The sequence below is a fragment of the Clarias gariepinus genome, chromosome 13 (assembly GCF_024256425.1).
Source record: "Clarias gariepinus isolate MV-2021 ecotype Netherlands chromosome 13, CGAR_prim_01v2, whole genome shotgun sequence".
NCBI lineage: Eukaryota > Metazoa > Chordata > Actinopteri > Siluriformes > Clariidae > Clarias > Clarias gariepinus.
In genome coordinates, this window is record NC_071112.1 from 25658804 (window position 1) to 25682230 (window position 23427).

The following is a 23427-nucleotide window of genomic DNA, read 5'->3' on the forward strand; positions in this document are numbered from 1 at the left end:
CATGCGCAGTGTGTAAACACAGGCAACTCAAAATTGAAAAAAGCAAGCAACAGGCACAAAGAGAAGAGGCTGAACCACAGCCTGAGGCACAGAGTCCATAACCCAAACCTCAGACTTCACACCAACACCTCAGATTCCACATTCAGTGTGTTCTGTTCAATATACTGTGATTTCAATAATGTCATAAAATCCTTCTCCAATCCATCGCAAGGTACACACACAAATATATGCACACTTATTCACACACTTGGGAATCTGCATGTCTGCATGGAATGGGAGGAAACCCACCAAACACAGGGAGAACATGCAAACTCAACACACACAGACTCTGGGGCGGAAATCAAACCCAGACCCTGGAGGTGCAAGTTGACAATGCTAACCACTAAGCCACCATACCGCCGCACATGAGACTCAAAACTGAGGAAAGGGGGGGGTAACCCAAAACCTTACACTTCACAACCACAGACTTTACACCAACAACTCAGACTTAACATTCAGTGTGTTCTGCCCAGTTTACTGTGATTTTAGTCATTTCATAAATTATCAATTTTAACAATCATATGATGCATACATTCACAGTGTCTCCTCTTGTGGAGTCAGTTCAGAAATTTTTAAGATACTTGAATCACATTAAAATAAAAAATAAATAAATAAATGACTGTCAAATGTGTGGTGTGATGAGTTCAGATTTACCTTATTCCAGGGGAAGGGTCAGGGTAAAAATAGGAGTGCACCCATCATGCATAGGTCACCCCTCTAAAGTGCCCACTCGAGGCAGTGTTATGACCTGGAGTTGCTTCAGGTGGTCAGGTCTGAACTCAGCAATGTTATCTGAAAGTCATGTCAACTGGACTTATTTTTTGTTAGGTAGATACATTTCGCTACTCATCCAAGTAGTTTCTTCTAATGTAAGTTGGTGATGTTTTGTTGTCTGCATCTGAGGTTGAAGAGCAGGTGGTCCCTGAATAGGTGGCAATCTGCTACTTTCCTTTTCCCGTACCAACTTCTGGGATTCCATCCCAAAGTGTTCAACAAAATGTCTGTGAAGATTCTTAGTCATCTAGGTGAGGTTAGCTGGAAGTCAACTGGACTTTTTAGGTTGATGCACTACACTACTTATTCAAGTAGCTTCTTCAGTCTAAGGTTACCTGCACACACATCAACCTGTGGGTTAAGTGTGTCTTAAATCGACCACTGGACAGAATTTTATAAATTTTTTTGCAGTATTTAGATATCTGCCTGAAGTTTAACCTTGAAATGAAATTGTTGAGTAAAAGCGATGTTATGAACAGTTATGTGCTGTATTTAATGATCTACAGTGCTATAAAATAAGCTACTTGCTCAATGCAAACACACACACCTGCCCCAATAGATATTAATTAGATAAGCTAAACTGAATAGTTTTACTGCCCTAACAGCAGCTCTAAAGTGGTATAAGTGAATTTTAACACACTGAAGTCATTTTAAGACAAAACTTCATCCTTACGCAATCTACTTTTTTTTTTTACTCTCTGATAACCAAACAGGAAGTGTATTTGGCTGACGACAAAAAAAGTACAACGTAGCGTAAACAAGGCGCAAGATACTAAATTTTGCTAAATTGTATTTCCTTGTATTAATAAGTTTGGCCAGACATGTACATGGGCAAAAAAAAACAAAAAAAAAAAACAGTAGAACTCACAGTTATGTTTAACAGTGAAACTGGGGGCATTTTCAAACACAATGTAAAGAAAACTCAAGGGATTGGGACTAAACAGTTGTGTAGCCTTAGAAAAACCATTTATTAATGAGGCTAATCAGGGGGGGAAAGGCCTAGCAAAAAAAAATGCTAGGGATCATAAAGTATGGTGCATTTTTAAAATGTTATGTGGTCTGACCAAAAAACAAACTTTATCCTGTTCCAGAGTGAAGGGTGCATCAGGGTAAAAAGAGTGATTTAGCCATCATGCCTATGACCTGGGGTGGTCAAGTCTAGGCCCAGCAATGTTATATGCTCAGAAAATAAGGTCAGCTGACTACCTGAATATACTGAATTACAAGTTTTTTCCCCATCAATGGATTTTTTTTCTTCCATGATGGCACCAACATATTTCAAGATAATTCCAGGATTCATAGAAATCATCATTAGATTGTAAAAGATTGGTTCAGGGATCCTAAACCCATTGAGAATCTTTGGGATGAGTTGAAGCTTTTACAAGACAATAGACTCTCCCATTATCAATACAAAATCTTAAAGGAACATGTATACAACTCTGGGTTTAAATAAATGCTTTAACATTGCATTTGCTTAAGCCAAACTATGGTCCAATAAAATATTAAATTAGGCAATGTTATGGAGCTGACTTGACCCAGTCTCTAGCCATCACAATTTCCCCCCTTGTCAAAGGCACTCAAATCCTTATACTTGTCTATTTTTTCTGCTTCGAGCACATCCACTTCATGAAAAAAGGTTCACTTGCTTCCTAATATATCCCACCACTTCCAGCCGCCATTGTAACACAATATTGAAAATATAGCTACTGTAAGAAGAGCCACATTGTAATAGCTTGACAACTGTGCTGTTTGCATGAAAAGAGATGCAAGAAAGAAAAACTGGTGAACTAGCGACAGGGTCATTAATGCACAAGAGGAGTGAAGGCTGGCCTGTGTAGTCTAATCGGATCGAATAGAAGAGCTTCTGTTAATGCTGTTTCCAGCAGATACAGTAGTTGTCAGAAGACATCATTACTGCTTTTGTGGCAAAGGCGGGACCTATTCAATATTAGGTGGGCTGACAATGTTTTGGCTGGTCAGTGTGCTCTCTAGATAGATACATGTAGTAATCAGTATGATGGGTGTACAGTAAATGTGACAATACAAAATTGTTAATTCCGCCCAAACCTAGGGTGTAACTCTTAGTGCAGAATAATTTGATAAAATGCAGAGTACTCTAATAAAATATCAACCATGTCACTTCATGCTGCAGAATTTAATGTGACCAGCTTAAGAGTAATTCCAATTTATTAGAATGAAATTTGCCAGAAGGAACAACTCAACTGTAGACTACAGAAGCAGAACTGAGAGAAACACCAAACCTTATGCAATTTTTTTTTAAATGAACTGCTAAGGATAAAATGTTCACACTAAACATAGTGCAGAAATATTTTACTCAAAGTTTTCAAGCTTATTACTATTTCTACATTGACTTAAGATACCTCATTCACCATTCTTAGGCAAGAAAACTTAACCTTATTTTACATTTTTAAAAACTATTATCTATTCACAATTACAAAAACACCATCTTTTTTTTAACAAATCCAAATAACTTTAGGCTTTTGGTCACTTTCGGCTAAACCCCTACCAAACTTTAAGACAAAAAAGTCTTGATTTTTTTTTTATTCTCATTACTTTATAAGTATTTACAAAACCGTCAGACTCTGAAGGCTGGAATGTTGACAGCTGGATTGTTCAAACATACTTGGGAGGGGAAAAAAATAACAAAAATATTTTGCTTGATGCATTAGAACATGAACGCTTCCTTTAAACGTAACATAAAAACACTGTCCTGCAAAACATATGATTCAATAGCACCAAATCCAACCTCTTCAGATCTGTAATTATAAACTATTTTAATATAGTATTAGTATTCATCCATAAAATAATCCTCCTCCTCCTCCTCATCTTCCTCTTCCATAGCAGGACCGTTCTTGTCAGACAGCATGTTCCAAACAACAAAGTTATCATCTTCAGCTATATGATAAGAAAAAAAAAATAAAATAAAGATTAAGAATAATTTTCTAAAATGATACTAGTAATGCATGAACACATTGATATTGTATCAGAGCACATACCAACACATCTCTTCTTGGTTTTCTTTACTGATGGAACAGGTGTGAACTTGTCCTGCTAAAAAGAATTACTATTAAATAAGACAATAGAAAGACAACATCAAAAGAAACAACATAAAAATTACATTCATCAAGGTGTGCACCTGCTGGTTTCATACTTTTCTTTCTCAGAGAAAGCTGTTCATTTACAGAATTTTAAAAACAGACAGTAATTTCTAAAGCCATCTATCATTTTGAAGGTAAGGGATAGTACTATATTTATTTTGGACACGAGTGATATTCATCTTACATACACTTTCATATTCATCTTACATACACGTGTGTACATGCAGAAGTATACTGTTTTAAAACTTCAGATGAGATTGAGAACTCATATTTCTCAGATATATCTTAATGCATTAATTCATTAATTAAATAATGAGTTCATAAAGATTTCACAAATTTTCACACCAACTCCCTTTGTGCTATTTGCCAGTACGATGATGCCAATTTCCGATGGCTAGTATATTATAATTTTTTTTTAAATCGTACGACTCATTGTCACTTTTTAACATTCATTGTGTACTGAAAATAGATAAGTTCTCAACTGGTAAACTGGCAAATGAATAAAGAATGGTAGATAAAATATACTATGAAATAGACAATTTTTCACTTCTTTAAAATTACAGATAATGATTAATTCTAATGCAACTTCTGCTTGCGGAAGGATGTGTTAGCCTTCACTCTAACCAATGAGTAGCTATCATATGAGCTAGATGGTGGGTTTCGTAATTGACCGAAATCGGAGGGGAAATTGGGAAATCCTTCAAATAAATAAATAAGCATGGTTAACTTAAAGTCAAACCTACCTTAGGACTGCCTTTTCTTCCATGATTGCCTTGCCTTTTAACCTTCTGTAGGTGGTAAATATACTTGTCATTGTTGTCCCTTTGCACAAAAAGAGAGAAGTATACCTTACTAAAGTCCAAATAAAAACAAAAAGGTTGTCCATGTCACTTTAGAGAATACAAAACATTTTTATGTAGTAACTTTACAAAAAATAATTAAGCCCCTTTTACAGCATGAAACGAAACTGTAAATTAACGCCTATGAATATAAAGGGGAAATCACAGCCATGGTTAATAGTGAAAATAAGAGTATTTCCACCTGCACAATGTAGCAGAAGTAACAGGTTGGGGATAAACAAGCCTTTATAAAATAAAAAAAAAGCCTTCAATTTGCTAGGCAGCGTAAAGATTGGACTTTAGGGCAACAGATAGAGGGTCATTTGGTCTGATGAGTCCAGAATTACACAATTTCAGAGCAATGGATGCTTCAACAGAAATGGAAAGTTCATGAAATGAAGCACCCATCATTCCCAGTTCTGTATGAAAATGATTTGATGTATAAATTTAAATATATTACCTGTTAACAGAGCGCAACATCCCTGGGGTAATGTGCAAACACTGAGGCGTTTTCACTGAAGAAAACATGCTTGAGCTGGGGGTTTGTGGATTTTGTAGATGGCCAAAATCTGGCTCATCTCCTTTTGTTGACCATACAGGCAGCTGCACAAAAAAAAAAGAAAAAAGAAAATCAATGTTAGTTTTATTTAAACCGTTAACACATTTGTTAGATTCTCATTAAAAGGACATTAAGTCTTCATTTCATTTATGCGATTATTGCTACAAAGATGGCATCAATGCATTTTAAGGGTCGTGATTTTATTGTTAATTTAAAACTAATTATATCTTGAAAACTGAACAACTCAACTAATACTGTAGGTCAGTGACACAGGATAACCTGAACAGGTAAACATACCTCGTTCCAGGTATTAGTGCCAAACATTTACTGTATTACTAACAGTACTGACACTCCTTGGTAACATTTTCAAATTGTGGCAGCTTCTCTTCTGATTCACACAATTAGCTTATTAAGTAACATTTAATTAACATTTTATTCAGGCATGTTTATTGCCCTTCACATTTCACAGTGTCACATTTTTTAGCTAATTAAACTAATTAGATAATTATCAACCTGTTCTAAATTAAATTGGTGGGATAAAGCAGGAAAAACACGATGCAGGACAGGGTCCCCAAGTGCAAGGGTTGCGAATCATTGCTCTAGCTAATAAAGGGGCCAATTAAATATTATGTGCTGGGCAATAAAAGGCATGTAACTTTAATATATATTTTACAGTGGAACCTTGGATTACAAGAATAATTCATTCTGGAAGCGGGCTCGTATTCCAAAACACTCAAAGCAAATTTTCCCATAAGAAATAATGGAAACTCAAATTACTCGGTCCACAGACCCCCAAAAAAAATAATTAAATAAATAAAAATAAAAAAATACATCAAAATAATTCATACAAAATATAAAGTAAAAATAAAACAAATTAACCTGCTCTTGAATAAAAAAAAAAAAAAAAAAGTGGAAATGAATCCTGACAGGTAAGCGTTTCTGTTTATGCGCGTAGGCGCTGTGTGTGTGTGTGTGTGTGTGTGTGTGAAGCTAAAGTAAGAGGAGACCCCCTTCTTATCTTTCACAGTAAAACTTTCTCCTCTCTTATTTGAATTTCACATAAAAACACACACATACACAGACCTTAACGAAAAGACTGGTTTGTCAGACAAATTAGCAAGAAACATCGCTAATGACACGCGTGAGCGCATACTAACAGAATCACTGCTGTAAAGTAAAATAAACAAAGAAATGAACCTGCACTTTACCTTTAAAAAGGATCGCAACAGAGCAGTGTTTCTGTCTAGAGCAGAGTGTCTGTATGTGTGAAGCAGAAAGGGGGTGCTTCACACAAAAACAAAAACACACACACTAATGGCGAGAGAGAGAGAGAGAGAGAGAGAGAGAGAGAGTGTGTGTGTGTGAGAACCAGCACAGTGTCAAATTACGCACGCGTGCACACACATGACGACAGGCTAAGGGAGAAAATGGATTTTTAACCTCCATAATGAGAACTTCTTTTGCTTTACACACCTGCACATTTGTGTGTTATAAGAAACAGTACACGCACACTGTACACACGGGCTTACAAACACAAAATAAAATATATTTTACACACACACGTGGTCACAGTGTAATAATAAGCAGTACACGCGTGCACGGATGTTGATTATACCAGTGAGAGACGCGCACTAAGACCCAGCAGGGGAGACGATTACCCACAATTTCACAGCGCAAGAGAGAGAAAACTATTTCTGGCTCAGTTGTGATCACGTGACGCGAGAAGTGCATGCATGATACATGATACTTGGTACTCGTAAACCAAGACTTGTTCATTTTTAAAGTCAAAATGTATTAAAAATCTTTCCTTGTTTTGAGGAACACTCGCAAATCGTGTTACTCGCAATCTGAGGTTCCACTGTAATGGGAATCGTTTATAGTCACGACCATATATATATATATATTTTTTTACCCTTCTACTGAAATAGACGTGAATGTCAGCTATACTAGGAATGCACAGCTTACATATTTTATAAGAATTCAACAAAGCAGTGACAAAATCAGTATCAGAGGGCTTTCACCTTGATTTGTTTACTGCGCATTGGTGAACCTGCAAAAATGTCATCATGATCATCTTTGGGCATATGATCCAAAAAATCCCACATCTGTTTCTTCCTCTTTAGCGTGCCAACCTTAGCAGTAATTGAAGCCATTTCTTTTGCTGGAAATAAAATTACATTTACTTGTGACAGGCAGCCCATTTTAGGAGTAAAATCTGTACTATCCACTAGTCTTTGCAATAAAATAGCAAAGAAGCATTACCTGGTTCATCTGTTTTAGAATTTTTTGTCTTATGTTTTCCTTTGGATCGTCCACGAGTTTGGTACAGTTCAGTATACTGTTTCTGGCACTCCTCAGCTGAACGTGTCCCAACTAACAGAGAGACATTAACCCAGTAACCACTCTTGTGTTTGGGTAGTGAGTTCACAGCCCTAGGTGGGTCAAAAAATACACAGCATATCAATGTTTCATCATCATCATTATTATTATTATTATTATTATTATATGTGACGTACATTTTACTGAAATAACATTGAGCTGCATGCATAAAAAAGTGCTACATAAATAAAAAGTTCCTACTATAATAATAGTAAAAGGATTGCCAAAAAATGCTATCAACTCAAAAAGCCTGGGGCCAACCTTCAATACATTGGATGATCTACTGAATCAACTGATCTGCTGAGTCATTGGATGTATAGGCAGCCATCTCAAGGAATTAATTACATCCAATGATTGGACCTGATATGTATGATGTATGTATAAAAAAATAAGGACTTGATATGTATGGTGTATGTATGAAAAACAATAATCAGGCTACTCAGTCCCTTAGTTTTCTTTTTTTAAATCTTTAGTAGAATATAAGCTCTGGTTTCTGAAATGCTAGTAAAATTTATTTTCCTTATATCAACGTGAGCTTTTTATGTTATTGCACCAGTGCATGACTAGAGCCACTTCCAATGATTACTCTAACTTTATTTCAAACTATCAAGTCAGTTAAACAGCATTTGTTCTTATAAATTGACATTAACTTATGAAATATTTTTTTTTAACTTACTGCAAGTAAATTATGTTGAGCTTATAGGAAAGTAAATAATGCAGGTGCCCAGTTTAATCCACATATATTCTTTTAAGTAAATGACACTGACCACAATAATTATAGCAAAGATATACTTAAAAATAATGGCTTACTCATTAAGTTTTTGCAGTTCTTTTTCACTCCATGCTCCTTCTTGCACATCTTGTTCGATCTCACGGTGCTTTGTGCTTTGTCTTCCGCTTGCTTTGCGGTTTACTGATGGATTTGTTTTTTTGCAAATATTATCTGGCACAGGAGGCTGAGGATTATCTGTTGTGATAGACTGCTCAGGATGTTCACTAGCCTGAGAAACAAGTCTATTGGGTGTCTTTTCAGACGCTTTTAAGCTTTTCCTTTGTCTTGTCCTTGCTGGAGCAGACTTTGAAGTCTTCTTTTTATCTTCTCTGATCGGCTTTAACGAAAGACTTTCACCACCACTATCAGTCACCATATAATTTTGATTTTTCTGAGAAACCTTCTTTTGCCTTTGTGTGTTCTTTTTATTCGTCACTGTATGTGTCTGCACAGAGAAATCAGCTTCCTCGGTCTCGGACATAGCAGCAGTCAGAGGAACAAGCTTGCTTTTTTCCTTCTGAGCTTTTCTTCTGTTTCTTTTTGTAGGATATGGAGGTGTGAATAAATGATCTGAATCTGCACTCTTCTGAACTTGAGATTGTGTGGAACTGGTATCAGAGTCTGAGCATGAAGAGGAAGGCTTCTTATTCTGAGTTGCTCTTTGTAGATGCTTTTGCTTGGGCCGTGTTTTAAAATTTCCCTGAGTGGCCTGGGTTGTAGAAATCCCATCTTCATTCGAAAAACAACATACCTCGGACCCTGAGCCCCACGAGTTTCTCTCTCTAGAATATGATCGTCCCCTCCTCAGGTACATTCGCTCAGACTGTGCTTCCTGAGGAGAAAGCTGTTTGGCAGTAGCATTTTCTAATTCCGAGTCAGAGTTGAAAACTGCAGCCTGAGGTTTCCTTTTTGAAGTATTTTCACCTGCTTTGGTTCCCTCTGTCCTCCGAGACTTATGTTGTTTAACACGTCTCCTTGGTGCCATAGAATCCTCATCACTGCTGTTTTGGATTTCTGTTATTTGTGTACAAGCAAAGGAAGAAGTCATCAATTTAACACAACCAAACATACTACAATGCATAGATAAAACTAGCATAACAGAAATTCCAGACTTGTGATATATTTTTATTCAGGATATATATAAGAAGTGTATATAAGAATCTCTCCCATTTTCCATCAATTGAGGACCAAACAAATCTGTCTCCCTTTCAACAAATTAAGCTGGAATTATTTGCTTAAGTGTAAAATACTGCAAACCTACATTTTGTAAAATATAAACGTTACTGAATTTTTAATGCTTCTATATTGACTGACTTCACCTGGAGGTCACTCTCCCTTCCCCACCTCAATATGACCATGCTTTACTGCAAAGTTATTTAAGCATATTTAAGTTTGTTAACGCAAAAAACTACACAGTTGTCTTGTTTTTGCCATACACTGAAACATTTGAGGTGTCGATCGAGAATTGAATAGAAGATGATTAAAAAAAAGCCAAAAAATATTATCTTTCATATTTACACTCACTGACCATTTTTAAAGGAACACCTGTACACTTGTTATTTGTTCAATTATCCAAACAGCCAAGTTTGAGACAACAGCACAATAATAAAATAAAAAAAAATTCTCTCTTTGACTTTAATCAAGCAGTGTGTGTGCCAGTTAGTGAGTGAGTTCTGTATGTGGGGTTGCCTTGTTAATAAGAAAGGTTAGAGATAAATGGCCAAATTTGTTCAATTTGCCAGGACGCAGGATGAGCAGAAAAAACATTTTAGAATGCAGAAAACATCATAACTTGAGCTGTATGGATAACAGCAGCAGTAGGCCCTAGGGTTCCACTCATTAGACAAAAATCTACTAGCCAAGAATCTAGGCTAATGTGGAATCTCCCAAACAAGACAGGTGAAGATTAAAAAAAATAATCGAATGGGTATTTTCTAGTCTTTAATTAACCAGTTTCTATAAGTATGTGCCCATGATAACCTCAGAATCTTATTCCTGCCTGTGAGGACTGTGACCTGATGTGGTCTTCTGCCTTGAGGTTTAATGTTTTGTGCGTTCTGAGATGCTTTATGCTCAGCAATGTTGTAAAGAGTGCTTATTAAAGTTAGTATATGTTTCCTGTCTGATCTTTCTCCTCTGATTTCTCTTATTAGCAAGGTATTTCAGTCTACAGACCCTTCACACACACAATGTTATACATGTGAGTATTGGAAATCAACAAGGATATCATGATAACCAGGTGGTGTTTCGATTTGTACTGCAATTCTGTAACTATCACAATTGTGTATATATGTGTATATCCAGATTCAATAAAACAATTTTTTTTTTAGATGTTAAAGTTCTAAACGAAACTTAATCTCTGTCCTGTATCTATTTTAGTTGTAATTAACACTAGACACTAGACCAATTTTAATGTGTCAAAAGTTAACTTAACATGCACCAAGTATACAAGTATTAAGCCAGCCTGGACGGTTTAACAACCTGGTTATGGATGCACTTCCACTGCTGATGGCCTGCTGCAGTTTCTTTCCAGCTTGTTCTAATTTTTGTCTATTTATAGATGTCCATTTATATACTGCATGTGTATTTTTATAGCATACTTGCAGTTTCCCTAAAAAGATATGAATGTGGAGGTTAAAAAAAAAAAAAGATTATAATGTCGAAGCTTTAACATCTGTAAAAACATGCAGACGTTGCACCAGGCAGTAGAGGTCAGTGACATTCTATATGCTGTGCTGTGCTAAGACAGCATGTTTAAAATAGAAGATGCAAACAGAGAGAATTGGATAATCAGAAAGGCCAGTCACTAAGGTGCGTTTCCTTTGAGAATGTGTCAGAGAGAAAGGTGCTGCACAACGTCCTAGTGATCACTGACAACAGCTATCTATGCACTAACAAACTGGAACAATAAAGAAGCACCCTCAGTAGAAAGCTGTAATGAGCAAATTACTTCACAGATCACAGAAGCCCATTTCCCTAAGTTGTCAAACTCTACAACACTTCCCTCCTGTTACAATGAGCATCAGTACTAAGAGTGAATAAGGGTGTTCCACTTTGTGAAAATGAATAACTAGGACAGGTAACTGTCCATTCTGTAAACTGCTTAATATTATTATTATTGCTACTTTAAAACATACTGCAGTCATAAACAAATACTACATACACTACTATTATAGGTTTGTGGTTAGGTTTGTAGAGGTGTAGTGCCATTTGTTTAAACAGAAGACTGCACCAATCAAACATACACAAGGTAATGATATCTGCCCACACCATCAAATACTGGAAGCAAAATATCCATCTGTGTGTAGTATAAGGTAATACCCATGGATGGTAGTAAGGTGCAATTAGAATGGCATTAAGCCAAGTAGTTTGGGCTGAGCTAATGAAACTGCATTTGAGCAACGCAGATTTTTTTAAAATAAACTTTGACTTGAAAAACGAGCAAGTCTTGGTTTACGAGGATTGAGTATCATGCATCACACATGCACTTCTTGTTTTGACCCCAAGCGTCACGTGATCATCCGTGTACTGTTTACTATAACACGGATCACGTGTGTGTGTAAAACATTTTATTTTGTGTTTGTACGCAAATGTGTACTGTTTATTATAAACACCCGTGTGCGTGCACATGTAAAGCAAAAAAAGTCTTATTAGAGAGGTTAACAATCCAGTTTTTCTCTCTCTCTCTGTGCAATTGTACACCATGCCCCTTCATACACACACACCGCTCCTTTCGCCTATACACACCCCTCCTCTTTCGCCTTCACACACACATCCTCCTCCTCTCACCTTCACAGACACACTCTCTGCTCCACACAGAAACACTGCTCTGCCACAATTCTTTACAAAGGTAAAGTGCAGTTAAATTTTTTTTTTTTTACAGCAGTTAATTTTTCTGATAAAAAAGTCTTTCCGTTAATGCGCGTGTGTGTTTACTGTGTAAGATTAATTTAGCTTCACACCGCCTGCGTGCATAAACAAAAAACACTTATCTGTCGGGATTTATTTTTACTTTTAATTTTGTGTTAATTATTTTTATATATTCATGTTTTTGGACTGTGAAACAAATAATTAGAGTTTCTAATATTTCTTATAAGGGAATTCGCTTTGGTTTATGAGTGTTTTGAAATATAAGGAATAGAATTCCTTATATCCAAGGTTCGTAATCCAAGGTTCCACTGTACTGTTAACACGGCTGTATTCACACGACTGCTTTAAGACTACTGGCAATGTTTTATGGTGAAATGTTTTCTTGCATGTTTCACAAAGCACATTTCTCCCCAATGGAGGCAAAAAGGGACATCGTTGTTCCAATGCGTTCCAGCAGCACTACACCCATGATTTCTTACTTTCATTAGGAAATTGAGAATCTGTGAGAGCTGTATTTCAAGGTAGAGAGTCTGATGTACTTATAAATCTTACCAAGAGATTTGGACACAGGCTGTTCTTTAGGCGATTTTTGTGACTTATTTCCCACAGGTCTTGTTTTTGGCTTTAAAAAGAACAGATAAAAAACAATTTTTTAAATGGCATAAAGAGCAAATAAAATTGCTAAAAACGTTTCACAGTGGACATAATAGATGCAGAATAGAAGTGACTACCGTCAATAAAATTGAGGTTGACGTATAATCCTCATGAACTGTAACATTCATGTCAGGCCCGACAGTGATCCTGCCTCCTCTCCAGTATTCCAAAGGTGGTTTAATGAGACGCCCGCTGCGAGAAACTGGAGCACTGTGAGGCTGCACGCCCGCAGAGCTAACAGCTTTACAAGAGAGAATTTATCTTGTTTACAAAATGCATACATGTACTTTTTTGCCATCGTTCCTCTAGAATTGCAAAAGATTAACTGTCTAGACGTTAATTGTTTTGCTGACTAAAAACCGGTTGCAATTAAAGTTTAAAATTACATCTTCTAATTTTAGAATAGTTTATAATTAGGATTTTGATCAACAGAGATTGAAATACATTAGCCGAAAAATTTTCTGTGAGTATTACAACCAGCAGACTTACGGGTCACCATGTCCTTTGACCTTAGTTGTTTAGATATCTGTTTCTTAGAGGGCCGTTTCTTTTGTGGCTCACATGGTGCTGAATTGTTCCTTTGCCGGTTTTTTCCACTCCTAAAATAAATAAATTCTTTATAAAGCAACCACATTACAAGCTTTTGATGAAGTTCAATATAAAAGGAAACCAATGTAAAGGGGGAACCTGAAAATACAACATCAACATACCCTTCATTTTCAGCCAAAAATTTATTCAGGTACTCCTTCCACATTTCCGGAAAGCCGAAAAGAAACTTTTTCATAAACCATGAGGGAAACGCTGGTAAAGAAATTTTAGTTAGACTACCAAAGCAGTAAAAAAAAAAAAAAAAAAAAAGGCAATAAAATCAGATTGAGAAGTTGTACAATAATGATTTGCTTACAGGAATTGTAGTAGTGCGACATTTTTCCAACAAGAACATAGGTCCCACCAGATGCCGTTTTAACTATGTTACTTGAAACTCGCTCAGTGATGCAACTACTGTGCCAAGGGATCTTGTTGTCTCTATTCAGAGGTAAATGATTAAAGACATGTTTAAATCACAAAAATCCAGCAGCTGACAAATACATACAAGCTAAAGAGGGATTGGTAGGTTCTAATGGTTAAAAATATATTTGAGCATTTTCTTCTTCAATTCTGTGGGCAGAAAACATGCTAAAAATAATCACTATTTTCACACGAAAAGTGACACTTGAAATGACAAACACAAGGTGTGAAATGGCAACGGCATTTCGTCATTGTACCTTGACCTGTTACTCTTTTAATTTCAGAAACTACAATAATTTGTAGTGCCCTTTTCCTATGGTGCTTTTCTGTCCTTTTAATGAATAAACAAATTAATGAATTGAAAATAAAATAAAAAAGCCAAAGAAATAATTAAAATGTATTCAGATAGACAAATAAAATCACTAGCTTGCCACAATGCACTCCTAGCACCTTATGTATGTACATATGCAAAATGCCATCACTGTTGTTGTGAATTTCCCCGTTTTCAAATAATGTAATTCAAATGTGCCTTAAAATATTAATTGTTTTGTTTTTTTCTTTACAGAATGAAATTTGTTATTTACAAAATTAAATACTGTGCTAAACTTTCTAGTTTCAGTCATTTACAATCCCTTTGTCTTTGTAATGAATGGCATATTATTCTCCACAATCTAAATGATGACAAGAAAGGGCATAAGACCACAGAAGTTTATTTTAACTATTTTTTTATTCCTCTTGACATGTAATTATCTGCTTCCTACAATGCAATACAAATGCCTTCCTGCCCTCAGGTTAGACATGTAGAACTTAAGAAATGTCTTGGTGCCCCTGCTACTTCAATGATATTTAAGGTAATTACTGCAGTTTCCATTGGAACATGACATTCATACCCTGTAAACATTACAGTGATGTTCCTTCCAACCTGCACATGTTAATTATTTTATGGTCAATTATCTATAAAATTAACTTACATGCGGATGCCATCAACAATAAGCTCCTTGTTGTGTAGCTTCAAAACCCAATCTCTTAAATGAATCCCGGTTACCTAGCATTCAGAAAAGATATAAATAATTGCCGTATCATAATAAAACATACAATAAACATGTTATATACACAATGTGACTCAAATTATTCCCATATTTATTTCACTATTGTAAATAACAGACCAATCATTTCGTCAGGGAAAAACGACTAAGCAATCTTTGACTGCACATTTACTGATTTTACTTACATTTGTCCTCCCATCCTGAGCTTTATCCATTTCTTTACTGTGCTGTTTGGACTTAACTACTGACATTTGCTTCCGAGGGATGGAGATGCGAGGTGATAGCTGCAGTAGAGAATCCTCCATCAGATTAGGAAGTGGCCGAGGTGGTGCTTCCAAATTCTCGCACTGCCTATTAGGCATTCTCTCTGGTCTCTGTGGCTCTGGATGCCTTTGGGAAGCAATCTCCAACCTCTGAAATGTATCCATCCTACTGCTGTCATCATCTACTGTACCTTCTGAATCGTCCCTTACACTCATCTCGCCAAACACACCATGATAACCTGCAATCGACAGGAGGGACATGCATAACTAATGATATCAGTGGATTAAGTGCACCAAGGTGGACAAGCCGTATTTAAAGGCAAAATTGTTACTTCTGTTTTTGACACGATTCCTTAATTGTATTGGTTTTGTAGGTCCTGGCTGAGCGAGTAAATCCTCAGGCATGCGCTCCAGCAAAACATATGCATCTGGGGAGAAAATGTGGATTTGTTCATTTGTAATAAAAGCTTACACAATAATCATTCCACAGGTGTTGATGATAGACGGCAACAAAACATTTAACTCGAGTCATGTTCAATAGTTATTACCCCCTCTTTAAATTCTATATGTTTTTGCTTAAAAACAGTCATCTGATTGTAGCAGGTCTTAGTATTGGGTAAATACAATTTTAGATGAACCATGCACAGTTAAACCTTGGATTGTGAGTATAATTTGTTCCAAAAATGTGCTTGTAATCCAAAGCACTCATATCAATGCAAATCTCAATTTTTTACATAAATTATTTATATAAAATTAAAGAAAAAATAAAACAAACTAACCTAAAAGAAAGAAAAGAATTGTGGCTCGTCTGACGGAGATGAGAGAGAGGAGAGAGGAGAAGGAGGGGTAAGACAACGTTCACACTCAAATGCACACCCACTAACGGAATTGCCAAATCTTTTTTTTTTCTTCCCAATTTTCTCCCTAATTTTGTCATGTTCAATTCCTCCTTATCACTAGGGGGCTTCCACATCAAAGACTATCATTCCTCAGACTCATCCCTGCCCTCTGAGAGAGCTCGGCCAATCAGCTCTCTCTAGGCCCCTGGCTGTGAGAGGCTACAGCATCACCCAGGAATCGAACCAGCGATCTCCGGATGATGGAGCAAGCACATATTTCCTTCTTTTAAGGATTCTACGGAAATGTGGTGTTGCATTGTTGTGGACACAAAATAATAAAAAAAAAAATGCTTTAAGTGCACAGGTTGTCACAATGTTATGGTAAACAGTACACACGCACTCAGAGCGAGTGTGGGAAACCATAACCCACAATCCTGCAGCGTGAGAGAGAAAAGAACCATTGGCCCAGTTGTGATCATGTGACACTCTGCAGATAAAGCTTTGTAAATATGCGCTGCTGGTAGCACAAAACCTCGCTTGTTTGTCAAGGTAAAATTTATTACAAATTTTTTGCCCATCTTGCAAAACACTTACAATTCAAGGTTTAACTGTATAACTTTTCACCGTGCCATTATACTGTATATTTACCAAAAACTAAGCCAAAAAGAAAGAAAAAAACGTGTGCAATACTCCGTTGGCTAGTAGATCAACCATTAGCAACAATAACATGAAGCAATCGTTTCATATAAGACTTTATTAGTCCCTCACATCATTGTGAAAGAATTTTATCCGATTCTCAACACTGCTTTATTTCTTTAAGATTTTGGGGCATTTAATTATTCATTTAAGTTGGACTGGGATCTAAATTTTGACTAGGCCATTCCAAAACTTGGATTATTTACATTTACATTTACATTTAGGCATTTGGCAGACGCTCTTATCCAGAGCGACTTACAAAAAGTGCTTTAATGTTTACAACATTGGATACATACTTACACTGGGTTAACTAGGTTAATAACTAAGTACCATTAGTCAAACACATCTGATTTTTTTTTTTTTTTTTTTTTTTGGGGGGGTTTAGTCCAAGTACTGGAGAAACAGGTGCGTCTTGAGTCGTCGTTTAATATTTATTCAGATTATTCATTCAGATGGCTTCACATTTAACTCTAGAATACTTTGATATACAGAGAAGGTTTATGATCGACTCAATGGCTGTAAGGCCTGTAGTTAAATAAGTACCCCTGCTAAAGCAATAAACAAAAATGTAGGAAATTCTTAGTTTTACCACATTGCAAAACAAGCCTCCTCACAACATAGTTTTTGTTAAGATAATCCTTTCATAAATTTTACTGATACAAATTTCAGGACTTCCTTTAACAAAAAATGAATTACAACATTCATAAATAATATATTTATTTAAATCTTTTAACTAGCCATTATTATTAGCCTTTAATATAGCCAACTTAGGCCATATACTGTGGTTAAGGCCATATATTGTGGTATTCTTATATGCTTGGGATGTTCTTTTTGGTCAATTTTTTTTTCTTATGACAGAATAACTTTTGACATTAACAAATATTTTTGCTTTTTCTCCTCTGTGACTTGTGTATTGTGCTTTTGCACTGTATATTGTGATTATACATCTAAGATTTGTGCTACCTACGCATTTTTAAGCTTCTTTTGTGGTGAGGTGGCATACTAAGACCTTTTCATCTCACAAGCACAATTTTTGCATCTTAATTTATATATATAATTTATGCCTTTGTGCTTTTATTGTGCAAAGGGGGGAAAAAACAACCTGGTCATACCTCGATTTATATTTGCTGACTTGCTGGTGGTCTTCTTTTGCTGGACTTTTACCTGTGTAAATCTTTCAGCAAGCATCTCATCAAGTGCAATAACAGGTCCTAAAAAAAAAAGAAGAAGAAAAAGAAGAGGAGACGGTTGTCATAAGTTATGCAATGAGAATGTAAAATATTTTCTATTACAAACTGATAGAAATATACTACTAACTGTGAACCAAGTCAGGGTCATGACCTCCTCCTGTATCAAGATGCGCTATTATTTGGGGTTCTTCTAACTCAGAGTTCTTGCTCATAGACTCAGGTGGAGAAAGTGTCAGCACATATGTATCCTGTCCTTCTGATGTGGTATCATCAACTGGTGGTTGGTGCATATTCTGCGATAATGGAACACCCCTTGTCAGATGTCTGGGGACGACGTTAATTTGTGTGTGTTCTTCTGAGTTCTGACGCTGGACTTTGGCCTTCAGTCTGGCAAAGACTTTTGCTGGTGTGTCAGTGACTTGTTTCAGAGGCATCACCGAGGTGTTAATGGTGCTGAGGTCACAGTTCATGGCTGCTCTGGACTCAGCCCCAAACTTATGATCATGTACTGTGGAATTTAAAACCACTGAAGTGCAGTTTCTGCTTATTCTATTTGACTCTCCCAAGGTTTCAGCCGGGTTCCGCTCATGTGTTGCCATGGTGGTGGGTTGTACAGGAGTGTTGTAACACAGCTCAGGGTGCAGTGGAGCTGAGAGACACTTGGCTGGTGAGAGATACATGAGCTACAACAGAAAGGTCTGCATCCAGGTCTCAGGCATCTATATAAACAAAAAAAAAGTTTTTATGTGTAAATTGGTCAGACCTTGCTCTTTCAATGATATCTTTCTGTTTCATAAATTGGAGGACCCGAAACCAGTCTCAGATAATTTTCTGTCCATCTGTTCTGTCCAGCTAGATTTTGTCACAGAATCATGCAAAACTGGCTAAACAGAATTAAATGAAACTTTTGCAGTACTTTGATATTTGCCTGAAAGTAAACTTGCTCCATAAACGAGATCAAAATGTTGAGTAGAAGTGAAGTTATGAGCAGTTTTGTGCCAGATTAGAAACCACATGTATGAACAGCGTATTGTGGACACGTCTTAACTGGATGGAATTTTTTTTTACTTTAACTGTACTTAGATATCTTGCAGAAGTTTAACCTGCACCATAAGTGAAATCAAAATGTAGAGTAAAACCGATTCGATGAATAGTTATGTGCTGGATTTAATAATCTACTTTATAATAAGCTACATTCTCAACGTAAACAAACCCCTGCACCAATAGATATTGATTAGAAAAACTAAAAAACTAAACTGAAGATTTCTACTGGGCTTAGTTCCTATTTTCACTACAGAAATAACACCAGTGAAGTTAAATAAGTGAATGTTAACATGCTGGATTCGTTTTAAAACAAAACTTAATTTCTATCTAATCTACTTTTTCGATTTCTCAACTGTGATTCACATTAACCTTTCTTTATTTCTCTTACACATTTCTGTAATACAATGAAATGACAGTAGATTCATAATCTTGCTGTAAACTGGGTCAATTTTGTACAATTTCCTAATATTTAGCCTCCAGTGCAAACCAATACCATAATGTCAAACCATACTGAGTTTGGTGAAATTACAGGTTAATTTCTACAAACTCTTTTCAGCAGGTAATTTCTAAAGTACAGCTATATTCCTAAAGAAAATGTAAAACTTTCATTTAATTCAGTTTTTTTTTTTTGTAACAGTTTATTGGTACATCGACTCGAAGTATTTAAAGCCGTATACACACACACACACCAAACTACCCATAAAGGGCGTTTGCCTACTATGCTAGATCCATTAGTTCGGTGATTATGTTGTTTTTGACATCAACAAGCAAACCTTAAATTCTCTGTGTGTTGATACAACTGCAGTCATTTTTGCTAAGTTTGTTTACTTACTTGAATGTATTTCCGACAACAGAAATCTCTTTATCTCGATAACACGTAAAAACGTTTACTTTAAAAAAATATATTTCTAGCACAAAGTTTTCGCTTCACATCACTACAGTAAAAAAACAGGTCACTATCCGGATGTTTAATTGTTGAACTCTGAAAAAAAAAGGAAATCTTTCTGAAATCAGAATCTCTCGGGCAGTGCAGCTACAGCGCGCTACTTTTGAATTTTGCCACAGAGCTAACGGTTTCCTGTCGCGTACTAATTACGTCATTTCCGCATTAGCTAGAGATTAGTGTTTTGTTTGTTCGCCAAAAACAATAACACACAATTCAAACAACACACAGTTCAAACAACATAAGCAGGGACTAGAAGACTGAGTCTAATATATATACTCAGCAAAAAAAGAAACGTCCTCTGACTTTCAACTGTTTTAACTTTCAGTAAACTTAATGTGTAAATATTTGTATGGACACAAAAAGAGTCAACACCATAAGACAAAAGTACCAGTCAGTATCTGGTGTGGCCACCAGCTGCTTGAAGTACTGCAGTGCATCTCCTCCTCATGGACTGCCTATTGCGGACAGTCTGAGCACTAATGGAGGGATTGTGTGTTCCTGGTGTGACTCGGGCAGTTGTTGTGGCCATCCTGTACCTGTCACGCAGGTGTGATATTCGGATGTACCGATCCTGTGCAGGTGTTGTTACACGTGGTCTTCCACTGCGAGGATGATCAGCTGTCTTTCCTGTCTCCCTGTAGCGCCGTCTTAGGCGTCTCACAGTGTGGACAGGGCAATTTATCGCCCTAGCCACATCAGCAGTCCTCATGCCTCCCTGCAGCATGCCTAATGCACGTTCACGCAGATGAGCAGGGACCCTGGGCATCTTTCTTTGGGTGTTTTTCACAGTCGGTAGACAAGTCTCTTTAGTGTCCTGCGTTTTTAGAACTGTGACCTTAAATGCCTACTTTCTGTAAGCTGTTAAGGTCTCAACGACCATTCCACAGGTGCATGTTAATGAATTGATTATGGTTAATTAAACATGCATGGAAAACATTGTTTAAACCCTTTACAATGAAGATCTGTAAAGTTATTTGGATTTTTACATTATTGTTTATATATATATATATATATATATATATATATATATATAGTTTATATATATATATAGTTTGGTGCAGTATTTTCCCCCTATATATATATATAAGAGGATGAATATTTTATAATAAATGTAATCTTCATAAAACGTCTTGGACACATACAAAAAAATGCAATAAGCAATGCTGTTGTTCAACATAAAATAAACTTTAATAAAGAGCACTAAAGAGTAACTAAACAGTAATAAAAATAAACACAGTCAATGTTTGGTGCTTTGTTTGTGCATTTGTGCATTTTCTAAGTGAAACAGCTAAAGCATGCTGGAGAATATGCCAGAGTTCTTCTGGTAACTTTGTCACACTTGCTTCTTTCTATTTTCATTACAAGCATGCAAATATTCTTCTGTAATATTGTTTAGTTAATAATTTTTAAGGAAATAGTAAATGGTTTTGTACATAATAATACAGACACACTCTTCCACTGCTCACTATAAAGGACCAGGACTCATCAATCTGTCCTACTTAAGCTTAACATGCAAGTGCATAACAACATCTACATAACACTACTAATAACAACACTTGGATCCTGGGGGTCTGTTGCTATTTACACCCTGTCTTTCATTTGTTAATTAAGATAAAGATTAATTGCAAGAAACTGAAAACTTCTAGTGCAGACACTGCAGTGAAAGGACAGTTTGTAATGCACAGAAGCAGTAACCAGGGGAGTGTTCCAGAAACGTCCTATGAGAATCTATACTGTGACATTCGGGGGATGTTCCTAGGACGTCTCTCACATGTTGAATAATTAATGTTAAGCAAATTATTTCTGTGGGATCACGAAGAAACATTCTTCAGGGTTACATTTATGTTCGATTTGGAATGTTACACTGGAACATTTATCCATTTCAAATTCTAATTTAAATTGTATTTTTCACGTACACACCCACATACAGTATGATATGCAGTGAAATGCTTATATGACTGTTCATGACCTAAAATAGGAAAAATGAAATAGAATAATAAGTTAAGCAAAAGGACTCCTTTTTTTTGCAATAGAAATTACAAATATACAAATATATAGTTACAATAAATTTCAATTAAAAATAGAAATATGTTATAAAATGTAGAAATTACATGTGATGTGCAAAATAAAATGGGTATTAGAGGGAAAGATATGGCATGTAGGCATAACAGCAGCAGTATGAGTGAACCATAGAGTGTGAAATGAGATGATGTGTGTAACAGCAGCAGTGGTATTGTCCATTAATTATGGATTCATTCACTTACTGTGGGGAATTTGGGAACGTCCACTAGCGTAATCTACATGGGAAGAAACCAGAGTACGAGGGGGAAACCCACTGAGCTTGGGGAACACTGGAACATCAGCAAGCTTACTCACTTACTCATCGTCTACACGGCTTTAACCTGTACACAGGGTCCTGGGGGTCCTGGAGTCTATCCCAGGGAACTTAGGGCACGAGGATGAGGTTCCAATCTATTGCAGAGCAAACACACATACAGGCACTCTTTTAAACATGGGCAATGTGGAAACGCTAGTTAGCCTAATCAGTACGTCTTTGGACTGTGGGAGGAAACCAGAGTACCCGGAGGAAACTGTATGTATCGCTCAATCTCATGAATTGGATTATATACATGTTCATTCAAAGCAAAGCCAGAAATGGAATACAGTAGATGGATGTTTTTTTGGTTTCGGCCTTGCTATTTCAAAAAGAGTATCTGGCAACCATGCTATCCCGGTGCTGTGTCGAAGTTGGTTCCCCCATCAGGATACGTTTTTTTAGCCCCACCCCCGTAAAAACGGCACAAGGAACGTGCATTTAGGAGAAGGCTCGCCCGCGAAGGGTTATGCGCGGACCACGGACTTATTTAGAATGATGAACCTCGGCTGAGTCACTTGTAGGCTGTAAACATGTTAGTATTTTGTCTGATATTTCATATCAAATATGCCTTTTCAGCAAAACCATATAATGCCAAAATAGAGACCCGTCAGATACAGTCTCAAGACATTAATAATAATAATAATAATAATTATCATTATTATGCGAGATAATTAGCATTTTATCCGCGTGATGTCACTAACTGCATATGAAAGAAATAAGCACTCGTAGTGGTCCATTTCTTTATATTAAATATATACTGTATAAAATAGCATAAATAAATTATGGGTAGTGTATACCAGTGATTAAATATAAACAATACAAACGCATGTACTAACATGTTTACAGCCTACAAGTGACTCAGCCGAGGTTCATCATTCTAAATATGTCCAAGATAACAAGGGAAACACATCCTGATGGCTAGAGTTCGTCAGGGGATTAAAAAATGCTAACAATGTCCTTTTTGGCCTTTACTGCGTTCCGTAGAAGCTCAGTGGTCCGCGCATAACCCTTCG

General features: G+C 36.4%; 1 protein-coding gene across 2 annotated transcripts; it reads right to left on the reverse strand.

The window, feature by feature from the left end:
- Positions 1 to 3360: 3360 nt before the first annotated feature.
- mis18bp1 (MIS18 binding protein 1) lies at positions 3361 to 20145 on the reverse strand. 2 transcript variants are annotated; one of them, XM_053509175.1, is made up of 18 exons: positions 19924 to 20145; positions 18175 to 18766; positions 17970 to 18068; positions 15655 to 15750; positions 15245 to 15561; positions 14985 to 15058; positions 13910 to 14031; positions 13716 to 13806; positions 13495 to 13604; positions 13083 to 13246; positions 12904 to 12973; positions 8520 to 9495; positions 7593 to 7762; positions 7352 to 7491; positions 5232 to 5374; positions 4676 to 4754; positions 3831 to 3882; positions 3361 to 3729 (listed from the first exon to the last, which is right to left on the reverse strand). In XM_053509175.1, exons 2-18 carry the CDS (start codon positions 18725 to 18727, stop codon positions 3620 to 3622), a joined length of 3366 nt encoding a protein of 1121 aa, XP_053365150.1. In that variant the 5' UTR covers positions 18728 to 18766; positions 19924 to 20145; the 3' UTR covers positions 3361 to 3619. The 2 variants fall into 2 exon arrangements, with proteins under 2 accessions (XP_053365150.1, XP_053365149.1); XM_053509174.1 differs by having other exon boundaries at positions 3831 to 3885.
- Between the last annotated feature and the right edge of the window lie 3282 nt (positions 20146 to 23427).